At 52.2% G+C, this 12479-nt stretch overlaps 1 protein-coding gene across 1 annotated transcript; it reads right to left on the reverse strand.

Moving 5' to 3' along the window:
- Positions 1 to 9099: 9099 nt before the first annotated feature.
- TREX2 (three prime repair exonuclease 2) lies at positions 9100 to 10539 on the reverse strand. Its single transcript, XM_081081869.1, has one exon. It carries the CDS (start codon positions 10095 to 10097, stop codon positions 9387 to 9389), a length of 711 nt encoding a protein of 236 aa, XP_080937995.1. The 5' UTR covers positions 10098 to 10539; the 3' UTR covers positions 9100 to 9386.
- Positions 10540 to 12479: the final 1940 nt, after the last annotated feature.

A 12479-nucleotide genomic window follows, 5' to 3' on the forward strand; every position in this document is an offset into this window, starting at 1 on the left:
CTGAAAGGCTGGCCCTCCGGCTGCTCACACCTCACCCTGACCTTCCCAAATTTTCTTCCTGGTCCGGTCCCTGCCTCTCAGGGCTCCAGACCCTCCATTCATCCCATAGAACAGCCCATGTGGGTGGTGTCTGTTCACCACTTCCGGTGATGGCATTGACTTTTCTAAAGATGCCAACCCCAGGAACACTTATCAGCAGACTTGCCAAGAGCACTCCACGGGGGCACTGGTTTTGTCCAGGGTGGTGGCAGTGAGAAGAGGCGGGAAGATGCAGGGAAGCCTGCTGCAGAGAGCACAATCCACTTGGGACACTGGAGAGGCCTCACTCAGGAAGCTGAGCCCTCCATTCAGCAGACACTGTCCCCTACGGCATGTACAATGCAGACCCAAGGGCTGGGGACATCGGCAGCCTTTTGTCCCAGCTCAGCCCCCTGGGCCCACTGGCCTGGCTTGTGGAACTTTGCAGTCGACAGCGACAAGCCTCCTGCCAGCCTTACAGCTCAGGAAGGGTCTTCCTTTTTTTTATTTTTTTTAAATATATTTTTATTGATTTCAGAGAGGAAGGGAGAGGAAGAGAGAGATAGAAACATCAATGATGACAGAATCATTGATCAGCTAGGGCATGTGCCCTGACTGAGAATAGAACCTCAGTTTGTTGGTTCCTGGGTTGATGCTCAACCACTGAGCCACGGCCAGCCAGCCGGGCCAGGCAGGAAGGGTTTTCTTAAAGGCCCAGAGGCATCTCTTTGAAATGTAAACCTCAAGGGGGGCACCCCTGCTCCGCTCCTGGCTCCACCACCTGCAGCAGGGAGAACGCCCAGATGGCCGCCCAGATTGCCAAGCAACCAGCTGGGATGAGTATCTTGAGAAGCATCTGCCTGGCTAGATAAAAGGCTGGGGGCTCCTTCCGGCTCTGTGATCTCCTTGGCGGACCGCCTGACATGGGCATAGAGGCAGGTCTGTTGAATGCTTATTCAGTAGTGAAGCTGTTTGCTTTCCTTTCCACATTTGTGGAGAGGACTCTGGGTGGGCAGGGTCTAGGGGGAGGGGCCTCAGTGGGAGGCTGTGGATCTGAGGCCTGAGGCAAGGATACAGGATTCCTAGATATTAAGCAATGACATAAAGTCTCTAGAGCAAGCATGTCAAACTCGCGGCCCACGGGCTGCATGCAGCCCACAACGAATATTTGTGCGGCCCAGCCAATGTAAAGGTATGTAAGAAAGGTTTTAATAAAAATTTCATAACTTAATTTTTACAATATCCTGTTATACATAATTATTAATAACAAACTACAACGTTCGCTAATGACTAAGTACTATAATCCTGTTGCATTCATTTCCCTTATGTGTCTTACGCGCAGGCGCACCATTTCTCTCCACTAATGCCAGCAGCGAATATTTTAGCAGCCGATGGCCACGTCATTAGTCTTGGACTGACTTGTTTGGTGTGCGCAACTGGAAATATTTCGCTTTTGGAGAACAAGAAAAATAGGTTTATTTGTGTTACGCTTATTAATTTATGCAGTTATTCAGTGTCTGGTAAGTTAACGTTCAAGGAAAATATTAATTTTTATTAAAATGTTCTACTATTATATGTTAACGATGACTCACTTATTTCAGCCCTATGTATTCAGCATGTCTCTATCTAAATAACCTACATTTCTATGAAAATTGAAGCTTTTATTTTTTGCGGCCACATACGCTTCAACCTTGTTTATTTGGCCCGTGTTAGCCTTTGAGTTTGACATGCTTGGTCTCAGAGAACTAAGACCAGGTGATAGTCATTGTGCTGGTTCTTTGTCCGCATCACCTTGGCTCAGCTCAACTGGGGTACCCAGATTTGGGGCAAATATCAGCCTAGATGTTGCTGTGAAGGGATTTTATAAATGAGTTTAACATTGAAATCAGTCAACTTTGAGTAAAGCAGATCACCCTCCATATGTGGGTGGGCTGCGCCCAATTCACTGAAGGCCTTGAGAGAAAAAGACAGATCATGGAAGAGGAAGAAATTCTGCCTCCAGATGGCCTATGGATTCAAACATGCAAATCTTGCCCTGGATGGTTTAGCTCAGTGGTTGGAGCATCGGGCTGAGGATCCGAAGGGTCACGATTTCGATTCCCAGTTAATGGCACGTACCTCAGTTGCAAGTTCGATCCACAGCCCCGTCGGGGCACATGTGGGAGGCAACCAATAGATGTGTCTCTCTCCCATTGATGTTTCTCTCTCCCCCGACTCCCTCCCTTCCACTCTGTCTAAAATCAATGGAAAGCCCAGCTGGTGTGGCTCAGTGGTAGAGTGTTGGCCTATGAACCATGAGGTCACAGTTCAGCTCCCGGTCAGGGCACATGGCTGGGTTGTGCACTCTATCCCCAGTGTGGGGAATATAGGAGGCAGCCAACCAATGATTCTCTCTCCCTTCCTCTCTGAAATCAATAAAAAAATATATAAAAAAATAAGTCAATGGAAAAAATATTCTTGGATGAGTGTTTAAAAAATATATTTTAAAAAAATGTTTAAACACACAACTCTTCCCTGATTCTCCAGCCCACTGGCCCACCTAGCAGATTTTGGACTTCCAGCCCCCACAAGCATGAGAGGTTATTCCTTATCTATCAGCCTACTGGTTCTGTTTTTCAGGAGACCCCTACCTGATCCAGTCATGAAGCTAAAAACATGAACACACAGCAACTAACTGCATAGAGAAAAACTCCTAGACGTGCAGGAAGACCTCAATAAAATGCAATTATAATGGGCTATTTTAATACAATGTTATAAAATTGTGCCCCCTAGAAAAGTCATCCAGCCCCAAACAACCTTAAGCAATACGTGCTCAGATCATTAGCCAATACAATTAGAAATACATAATAAAAGATGACCACAAAGTTTTAATGACTCAGAAATTAAGATAAACTGTACTACACAAGCATTAGGTTGATGAGGAAATGAAAAGTGAAATTAAGCCCGGCTGGCTTGTCTCAGTGGTTGAACATCGGAGCTATGAACCAAGAGATCACAGTTCGATTCTGTGGTCAGGGCACATGCCTGGTGGGTTGCAGCCTCGATCCCCAGTAGGGGCATGTAGGAGGCAGCCGATCAATCATTCTCTCTCATCATTGATATTTCTATCTCTCTCTCCCTCTCCCTTCCTCTCTGAAATCAATAAAAATATTTTTTTTAAAAATTAAAAAGACAAAATAAAAATCTTCCCTGATATGAAGCAAAGAGGGATGTTAACTAGCAAGACTGCGGAACACCGGAAAGTCAAGGGCTTAGAGCGCTTTAGTTATTCAAGATGAAAGATGGCAAAGGAGGTTAGACTTCCTCTTAGGAAATTAGAAAAAAAAGAATAAAAAGTAAATCAAAAGAAAAAAATGGAATTAATAAAGATAAAGACTCAAGTTAGTGAAGCAGAAAATAAAAGAAGAAATCAAAATCTTGGGGTTTTTCTTGGAAAAGACCAATGGAATATATAAATGGCAAAGGAGATAACCCTGCAAATAGTGAAGAAATGAAAGGATTATGGCAATGCACTTGAACGCCTCGAGGAAATGGACTTTATAGACTCTGCAATAACAAAGGTGCTCATCATTTTTTCAAAAGCAGAGTCTAGCCCAGCTGATGTGGCTTGGTGGTTGAGCGTGACTCAGAAACCAAGAGGTCATGGGTTCGACTCCCAGTCAGGGCACTTGCCCAGGTTGCAGGCTGGATCCCCAATGGGGGTGCGTGCAGGAGGCAACTGATCAATGAAATTTCTCTCTCAGTGAGGTTTCTATCCTACTATCCCTCTCCCTTCCTCTCTCTCTCTCTCTCTAAAAATCAATAAAAGCATATTTTAAAAAATAAAATAAAGCAGAGTCTAACAAGATACCATTTATGCAAAATCATAAGTGAGTGTGTGTGACTAAGTGCATGTAATATGGGGGGGAGGGGGAGCAAGCGTGCAGCGTGTGTGTGTGTGTGTGTGTGTGTGTGTGTGTGAATGGGGACACATGGTGTGAGTGGTGGGGAAAGTGGGGAGTTGCGAGTGAGTGTTTTTTGTGAATGCTGGGTGCACGTGTGCATGAACCCAGGCCCAAGCCGCTCTTAGGGGTTGGAAGTCTCTGATGTGAAACTTCAGACACTCGCGCCAGGCATTGGTTACTGCAAGCACCAACACCCAGTCATTTCTGCAAGACAAGAACGCAGGCGGGCCAGCCCATTCCATGTCTCCAGCTTCTGCTCCAGGTTCCTGCATGGCCTGGTTTGGATTTGGTCCTCCTCACATTGCCTCCTGCACAAGGAAGACCTGGAGATGCTCCTGGCCCTGCTACTTTGGCACTCAGCCCTCTGAGGAATAATTCTGGTTTCAATCGGCTTGGGTCAGATATCCCCCAAGTATTCTCCTGATCACAGCCACTTCCCCATTGGTAGACACTGATGTGGCTTAGCAGCCAGTGATGCATTGTGACGAGAGACAGGTGGCTGACCAGGGTGAGCTGCATCAGTAGAATTGGTTCTTTGGGTCTGGCACCTGTCACCCAGAATAATGACTATGAGTCCCAGGCCCTCCCCGCCCCCCACCCCAACTGCTGTGTATCTCAGAGCTCAGCTGAGTCCCTGGTGTGGGTGTGCCTCAGTTTGTCCCACAGCTCACCCACTGAGGAACATTTGGGTCATTCCTGGTCTGGGGCTATCTATATATATAAAAGCCTAAGCAACCGTTACAACCAAACAATGGGAACGACCGGTCGACCAGTTGCTATGACGTGCACTGACCACCAGGGGGCAGACGCTCAACACAGGAGCTTCCCCCTGGTGGTCAGTGCACTCCCACTGCCAACCTCCCGAGGCCCCTAACCCCCCCTCTCCGCCACCCGGCCAGCCAACCTCCCATCTCCCATGGCCCCTCCCTCCCTCTGCCTGCCCCCCGCCCCCATAGGCCTCATTTGCTGGCCAGGCCGAGGGACCTCCCCCCCACCCATGCACAAATTCGTGCACCGGGCCTCTAGCTATGCATAAAGCTTCCAGGAACAGTGGTGTACAAGTCCTTGTATGGACACATTCATTCATTTCTCTTGGGTAAATAAGTACCCCTGGAATCTTTGGGTCATGGTAGATGCATGTTTAACATTTTAAGACAGAGTCAAACTTTTCCAAAGTGATTGCAGCATCTTACATCCCAGCAGTGTTTGAGAGTTCCAGTTCCCCCACATCACCACCGGTTTGTATGGTCAGTCTTTTGTATTTTGGCTATCCTAATAGATATTAAATATTCAGGGATTTTGAGAATTAAACTCCACCATTATTAAAAATTAAATTTTAGCCGAAACCGGTTTGGCTCAGTGGATAGAGCGTCAGCCTGCGGACTGAGGGGTCCCGGGTTCGATTCCGGTCGGGGGCATGTGCCTGGGTTGCGGGCACATCCCCAGTGGGAGATGTGCAGGAGGCAGCTGATCGATGTTTCTCTCTCATCGATGTTTCTAACTCTGTATCTCTCTCCCTTCCTCTCTGTAAAAAATCAATAAAATATATTTTAAAAAAAAAATTAAATTTTATAATTTCCATTTAAATTATATTAAAAGTGAAGGAGATAATCAAAACTCATGTCTTATTTCACCGCATTTTACTGTAACCTATCGTATTCGTTTGGTGGGAATCTATGTTGCAGTGTGCTACTGGAAATCTCTTCCCAACTTCACATTCACTGACATCATGTGCAGCCTGAAATCGGCCTGGTGGAAGTATTTACACCATAGGAATCAGCACACACTACAAACCAGAGTGTAAACTATTATTGTTTGGTTGATTATGTACACTTGAGTCTGTAGTCATTCCACTGTGAATAGCAAAAAAAGGAAAAAGAAAAAGAAAAGAAAGAAATTTTCTAATATCACAAAGTGTTATCCAATTCAGCAAAGGAGTCACTTATGTCACCAACGAATGTGTGAAGTTCTGACATACATCTTTGTTGTTTCACTTTCATCTTACTAAGACAAATGAAAATATCAACCAACATTGTAGTGGGAACCACGTTCATTCATCAGTTGCAATCATGGGTGGGGTACAGATACAAGAGTTTGGCAAAAGTTAACAAAGGGGTTGTGTGAGAATCAACTGGCCATATGAAATTTATAGTGTATTGTGTATGTGATTGTATATTTTACATATATTGGAGATTTCATTATGTGTAAATTGTGTGCTCATATCCTTTACACCAGTAAAATTTATAATAAACATTAAAGATGAAGGAGAGGCCCTAGTCCAACGGTTCTCAACCTGTGGGTCGCGACCTCTTTGGCGGTTGAACGACCCTTTCACAAGGGTCGCCTAAGACCATCCTGCATATCAGATATTTACATTATGATTCATCACAGTAGCAACATTACAGTTATGAAGCAGCAACGAAAATAATTTTATGGTTGGGTCACAACATGAGGAACTGTACTTAAAGGGCCAGAAGGTTGAGAACCACTGCCCTAGCCAGTCTGGCTCAGTGGATAGAGCATCAGCCCATGGACTGAAGGATCCCAGGTTCGATTCCGGTCAAGGACAGGTACCTCGGTTACAGGCTCCATCTCAACCCTGGTCCGGGTGCGTGCGGTAGGCAACCAATCGATGTGTCTCTCTCACGTCAATGTTTCTCTCTCTCTGTCTCTCCCCCTCCGTTCCACTCTCTCTAAAAATCAATGGAAAAATATCCATGGGTGAGGGTTAACAAAAAAATAAAAAATAAAATGAAACATTCCTTTAAAAAATATGAAGGAGAGATAGATAGATAGATGATAGATAGATAGATAGATAGATAGATAGATAGATAGATAGATAATAGATAGATAGGTACTAGTAGATAGATAATAGATAGATGGTTTACATTTACTTTCCTGGAAAGCTGCTGGCACCCATTCATCAGCATATCACTGCTTCCAGGCAGCGGTAAGGCAGGCCCCAGCCTATACATACAGTACAGAAGGCAACAAGCCAGTTCAAGCATGGGCTCGGAGAGGGCACCCACAGCCAGGCTACCATGAGGTCAGGAGAGCCCAGAGCGGTAAGAGAAAGGCACCCGGACCTGCCAAAGATGAGAGGGCACCGAACCAGACACTACTCTGGGACGATGGCAGTGGCCATGAATTGGGGTGTCGACCTGCTCCCCAGGGCCTGGAGTCCAGCCCCTCCTGGCTTACCTGCTGAGTGTGAAGGGACCCTCTTGGCATCACCCACTTCGTGAGTCAGTGGCCCAGAGCCTGGCCAGCCAAATAAAGGGGACTCAGCTCTGCTAGGGCACCAGCAGATCTGAGGAGCCCTGGCTGCCTAGATCCTCGTGGTGCCCCAATTCTTTCAGCTCCTGCCTGGTACAGGCAACTGACCTGAGGCCCCACCCCGGCCTGGCCTTGTGGTGCCTCCCAGGTGGGTGCTCTCCTGAGGCAGGGAGCCAACTAGCCCTTCTCAGGGAGCTCCGCAGTGTAAGGGCCACATTCCCAAACTAGCCCCTGCCCGTCTTTCCCTTATCTCACACCATTCCCACCCCTTCCATTCTGTCTTTGGCTAGGCCCCAACCCCTTTACTTCTTTTTTTTTTTTTTATGAAGTGTCTGAGATTTTTAAAAATATATTTTTATGGATTTCAGAGAGGAAGAAGAGGGAGAGATAGAAACATCCATGATGAGAGAGAATCATGGATTGGCTGCCTCCTGCACACCCCACACTGGGGATTGAGCCCACAACCCGGGCATGTGCCCTTGACCGGAATCGAACCTAGGACCCTTCATTTTGCAAGCCAACGCTCTATCCACTGAGCCAAACCAGCTAGGGCACTTTTTTAAAAAAATATTTTTTTATAGAGAGGAAGGGAGAGGGGAAGGGAGAGAGGAACATCAATGATGAGAGAGAATCATTGACTGGCTGCCTCCTGCACACCTCACACTGGGGATTGAGCCTGTAGCCTGGGCATATGACCTGACCGGGGGATCCAACCATGACCTTCTGGTTCATAGGTCGACATTCAACCACTGAGCCACACCGTCCAGGCTGCTTCTTTCTCCCTCAGTAGCCGTCCTCCCCCTCCAGGCTCGCTCTCCTTCTCCACATAGCAGTCTGAGAGGTATTTTAAAAACAAAAACCAGATCCTGCCCCGCTTCTGCTTACAACCCTCTGTGACTCCCCATTGCCCTCAGGGTCAGTCCAGACCCTCTGGCCCAGTGAATGAGGATGACTTGACATGGCCACTGCCCGTGGTTTGGCCTCACCCTTCTGCCAACTTGCACATTGTAGTGGCTCTAGTCACTTTGACCTACTTAGGGTTCCCCAAACGGGCCCAGCTGGATCAAGACTCAAGGCTCTGCTCATGCGAGTCATTCTCGGGCGTGGCCACCCCACTCCTGCTCACCTGTTCTCCCTGTCTCTTGGATATCCCTTCCGTGCCTTGCCCCATTGTTTGGTGACACAGGCGGGGCCCCCAGAAGCAGGTTAGCTGGCTCCCCAAGAAGCCCAGCCGAAGCAGCTGCCCTCCCCACACGCCTCAGGTCAGCTCTGCAGCCCAGACTGCCTCTGGGCGCAGCCTAGAGCCTCCATTATCCCCCTCACCCCGTACACTCCAGTGGGCCCTTTGCATGTATGTGCCTGCGTGTGGCGGTGAGTGCCTCCCTTCCTACCCAGCACCCCATCCTGCCAGGCACTTCATTAGTCTACCAGCCTATCATATCATTCCATCCTGCAGGGGCTCCCGGAGAGGGAGGAGCTGGCAAATGCTGGAGCTGAGCTTTGCCCTGGTGGGCTCCGCCCCCGCTCCTCCTCCTCCTAGAGAAGCCGGAGCTCCTTGGGGGCTGGGGCGGCAGCTCTTTCTTCCTTGGGGCCACAGCAGATGTCCCTAAGTCCCTGTTCACTCATTTCTTGGGCCTCTGAGGTGACAATGCAAGGAGGAGGCCGGTGGCTCGGGGCCCACAGCCTGTGAGCACTCACGTCTTTCCCATCCCACCCCAGCCCCAGCCCTGAGCTCCCTGCAGGGAGAGGCCACAAGGGGCCAGACCTGTGAGGCTGCCCCCTGGACCCTGACTGGGCTCCCTGCCTGGCCCTCTGGGCAGGACATGGCGGGGAGGAGGTGAGCAGAAATTCAGCTGGTGAACAGTTGGTAATGTTTATTGTAAGGCAGGGTGAAGGGTGGGAGCCCGAAGTGGCAAACTCCAGCGGGCTGGGGGTGAGGCTGGGGGCTGGGTAGGCCAACACCCAGGGAAGGCCTGGCAAGTGCCCAGCTAAGAAGATGCCCAGCTGAGGATGGGGCCAGGGAGAGAGGTAGTGGTCCAGTGCCTGCTCCAGACCTCAGTGGGGCTGGATGGTCAATGCTGGTGCTGCTTGTGGTGCAGGAAGTGGACCTTGCCCCCCTGGGTGGTGATGTGAAGGGGTCCCTGGCACTCAGTCCTCCAGGCTCGGGCTATCGGGCGGCGTGTACATGGGCTGGATGTGAGCCCAGCTGCGGGCCTGCTCGTCAGCCCAGGTGAGCAGCTCGGCCGCGCGGTGCAAAAAGACCATGAGCAGCGTATGCACATCTCCCTCGGCCGAGTGGGCCGCGCTCGGCTCCGCCTGGAAGTAGCGGCGAAAGAGGCTGCCCAGACTGTAGCCCTTGCAGCCCTGGGCCCGGGTGCCATGGCTGTGGGCACGGTCCAGGCCCCGCAGTGCTGGCAGCGTATCCAGGCAGGTGGTATCCTGCGGCAGGTGGGCACCTAGGCGCTGCAGCTCCGTGCACAGCAAGGGGAAGTCGTAATCAAAGCCGTTGTGAGCCACGAGGCAGATGGGGCCCTCCTGGCGGCTGAGGAAGGCCTGTAGCGTCCGCACGACGGCCTCGTCGAAGCCGGCCTTCCGGCACTGAGCCAGGCCCTCGCTGCTCAGGCCCGTGATCTCGCTGGCCTTGGAGGTGAAGGGGCGCTCCGGGCACATGCACAGCGTGAGCTTGTCAAGGACACGGGGCAGCACGGGGGTGCCAGCCTCATCGCGCTCTGCGTTCTCCAGAGAGGAGCGGTGGACGGCGAACAGGGATATCTCAGCAATCTCGGGGTCCACATTGGGGAGCCCAGTGGCTTCCAGGTCCAGGAAGACAAAGGTCTCAGCCCGGGGAACCTCAGACATGGTGACGTTCGCACAGGGACAGTGACACCTAAAGTTGCCAGAGCAAGAGGCACAAAACCTGAGGGCCAGAGATGGGGATGCCTGGGCCCAGCGACCTGCAGATGTCCCAGTGGCCAAGGCCCCAGCCCCTCTGGGTCTCCTTCGTACCACCCACACTCCACTCGGTACGACTTGAGGCTTTAGGGGCAATTGCTAAGGCCCACATTCAGGAAGCCTGCTAAGGGGCCTCCCGAGCTTGGACCCAGGGACCAGGGACTGTCACTTCTGACCAGGATGAGGCCTGCCAGGGGCTCATCACCCCCTCCATTCTTGCCCCTAGTCCTTCCCTGGCCATCCCCACTACCAAGTAGTAAAGAGCAAAAGAAAGGCCTGATGTGACCAGAGGCCTCTGCCTCCTGCCTTCAGGTCCATGTCATCAGCGATGTGGGAGGCACAGCCCAGGATGGTATCTTCACTGAGACACCATGGCCAGGAGCCTCAGGCATAGCAGCCCAGGTGTGCACCCCTAGGGTCAGCTGCCAGGAAGCAGGCACCTGGGCAAGCCTCAGTCATCCCCAGCCTCCCTGGCACTCAGGCGCTGGCCCCAACCTGGCCTCCACCTGCCTCCGGGCTCTCAGTGGCTGTCCTCGCCAACCCAGCCACGCTGGCTTACCTGGGGCGGACGCTGTGGCTGGCTTCCTGGGCTGCTGGGCACCTGTCTCCTGCACACAGGCTGCTCCAGGCGGCCTTTAATCAGTGCCCTTTAATGAGCAGCCGTGGCCCGCCCTCAGCCGCCTGTTGGGCAACGAGGCCTGAGGCCGTAGGACCTGTGTGGCCGGCTTGCCATCCTCTTACTCGCTCACAGCCACCAGATACACGCCCGCCCGTGTTTACAGATCGGGAAGCAGGCTCCCAAAGCAGAATCTCGACCAGCCCATGCGTCATGGGCTGAGGACGTGTCGTCACAGGCACAAGGAGGAAGCGCGAGCCTCCCGCCCAGCCGTGTCTGCAAGTCTGAGCTGGCCAGGCCGCAGGAGCTGGGCCTGGCCTATCTGGGTTCGATGCCCAGCCCCACGCTGAGGCCCCTCTCACAGAGGCACAAAGCCCCCTATCCAGGGCACAGTCCCCTTGTCACAGAGGACCAGGCTGCCTCTTGTGAGGACAGTGACCTTGGAGTTGGAAAGAAGCACCCGCACACACCTTATTCGGCCATGAAGGGGAAGGGTGCACTCTAAGGATGGGGCCTTAGTAGCACGCCTGTGACTGGGGCAGCTCAACCACCTTGGGGCCAGGAAGAGGGACTGGTATCTGCCTCATGGGTACAATGACTCACAATATCTAAGGCGCCTGGAACAGGGGCTTCCGGGTTATGGTGAGGCACAAGGCCTGGCCCTTTGAGCCATGTGGGTTTTGGCTGAGCCAATCCTTCCCCTCGGAAGGAGTGATGTGAGGGGCAGAGTAGCAGGCGGTCCCAACAGCACCAACAGCCTCAGGACCACGGGAGCAGGGGTGAAGCCCAGCCCCTCAGCCCCTGGGCTCCAGGGCCTTCCTAGCCCACCAGGTTCAGCCAAGGGTGAAGGGCACAGTTAAGATAGGAGGCGGCGGAGGTGGCAAGGCCATCCCTGGTCCAGGAAGCAGGTGGCATCATCCAAGAACCTCGTTCTCGAGCAAGATGTGCCAGCAGTTGGCCTGTAAAGTTGTTGGCTCACCTAGGCAGTGACCTTGGGCCTGCTTGTCCTCCCACCTCCCACTATAACCGTGTAGGAGATGCCCCAGGCAGGCAACCGGGGTTCGGGGAGGAGGCAGCTTGAGCAAGAGGCGGCCTGGCGCCCAGCTCCTGGGAGCCTCCACTTTGCAGCACCCACAGGAGACTTGGGGAAGCAAAGGTGCAGATGCAGGGAACGGGGCAGAGGAAGTGCCAGTGAGGCTGGTGGCGAGTGTTTAGAGGGAGGCCCCCCCCCTTAGGCCTGACGGAGACAGGGCCCCACCAGTTGTGCCTGTGCTTGTGCTAGGAGGGAGGGAGGTGGCTCTGACAGGCACACTGCTCAGGAAGATACTGGGTCACCCTGAAAAGCCCAGAGAACAGCTTCCTGGACAACCAGTCAGGTCACCAGCAAGAATTCCCCTGGCTGGTACCAGGCGCCTTGGGGAGGAGGGAAGAGGGAACATGGGCCGGTTCCGCTGGATCCCCGATGTACTGGGTGCAAGGGACGGGGGTGAGGGATGGCGAGAAGCCCTCACAGAGGACCCTGAGACTGATCACAGGAGAGGCTGCAGCTGGGCAGGGGGCAGACTATGGTCATAGGCGGTCAGATGTCATGGCAACGTGGAGACTTCCAGCACTTGGCATCACCAAGTGTGTCAGGGGATACAGTGAAGCAACAGGAGCTACTCGTGCCCATG

This window comes from Myotis nattereri (assembly GCF_964212035.1).
Source record: "Myotis nattereri genome assembly, chromosome: X".
Taxonomy (NCBI): Eukaryota; Metazoa; Chordata; class Mammalia; order Chiroptera; family Vespertilionidae; genus Myotis; species Myotis nattereri.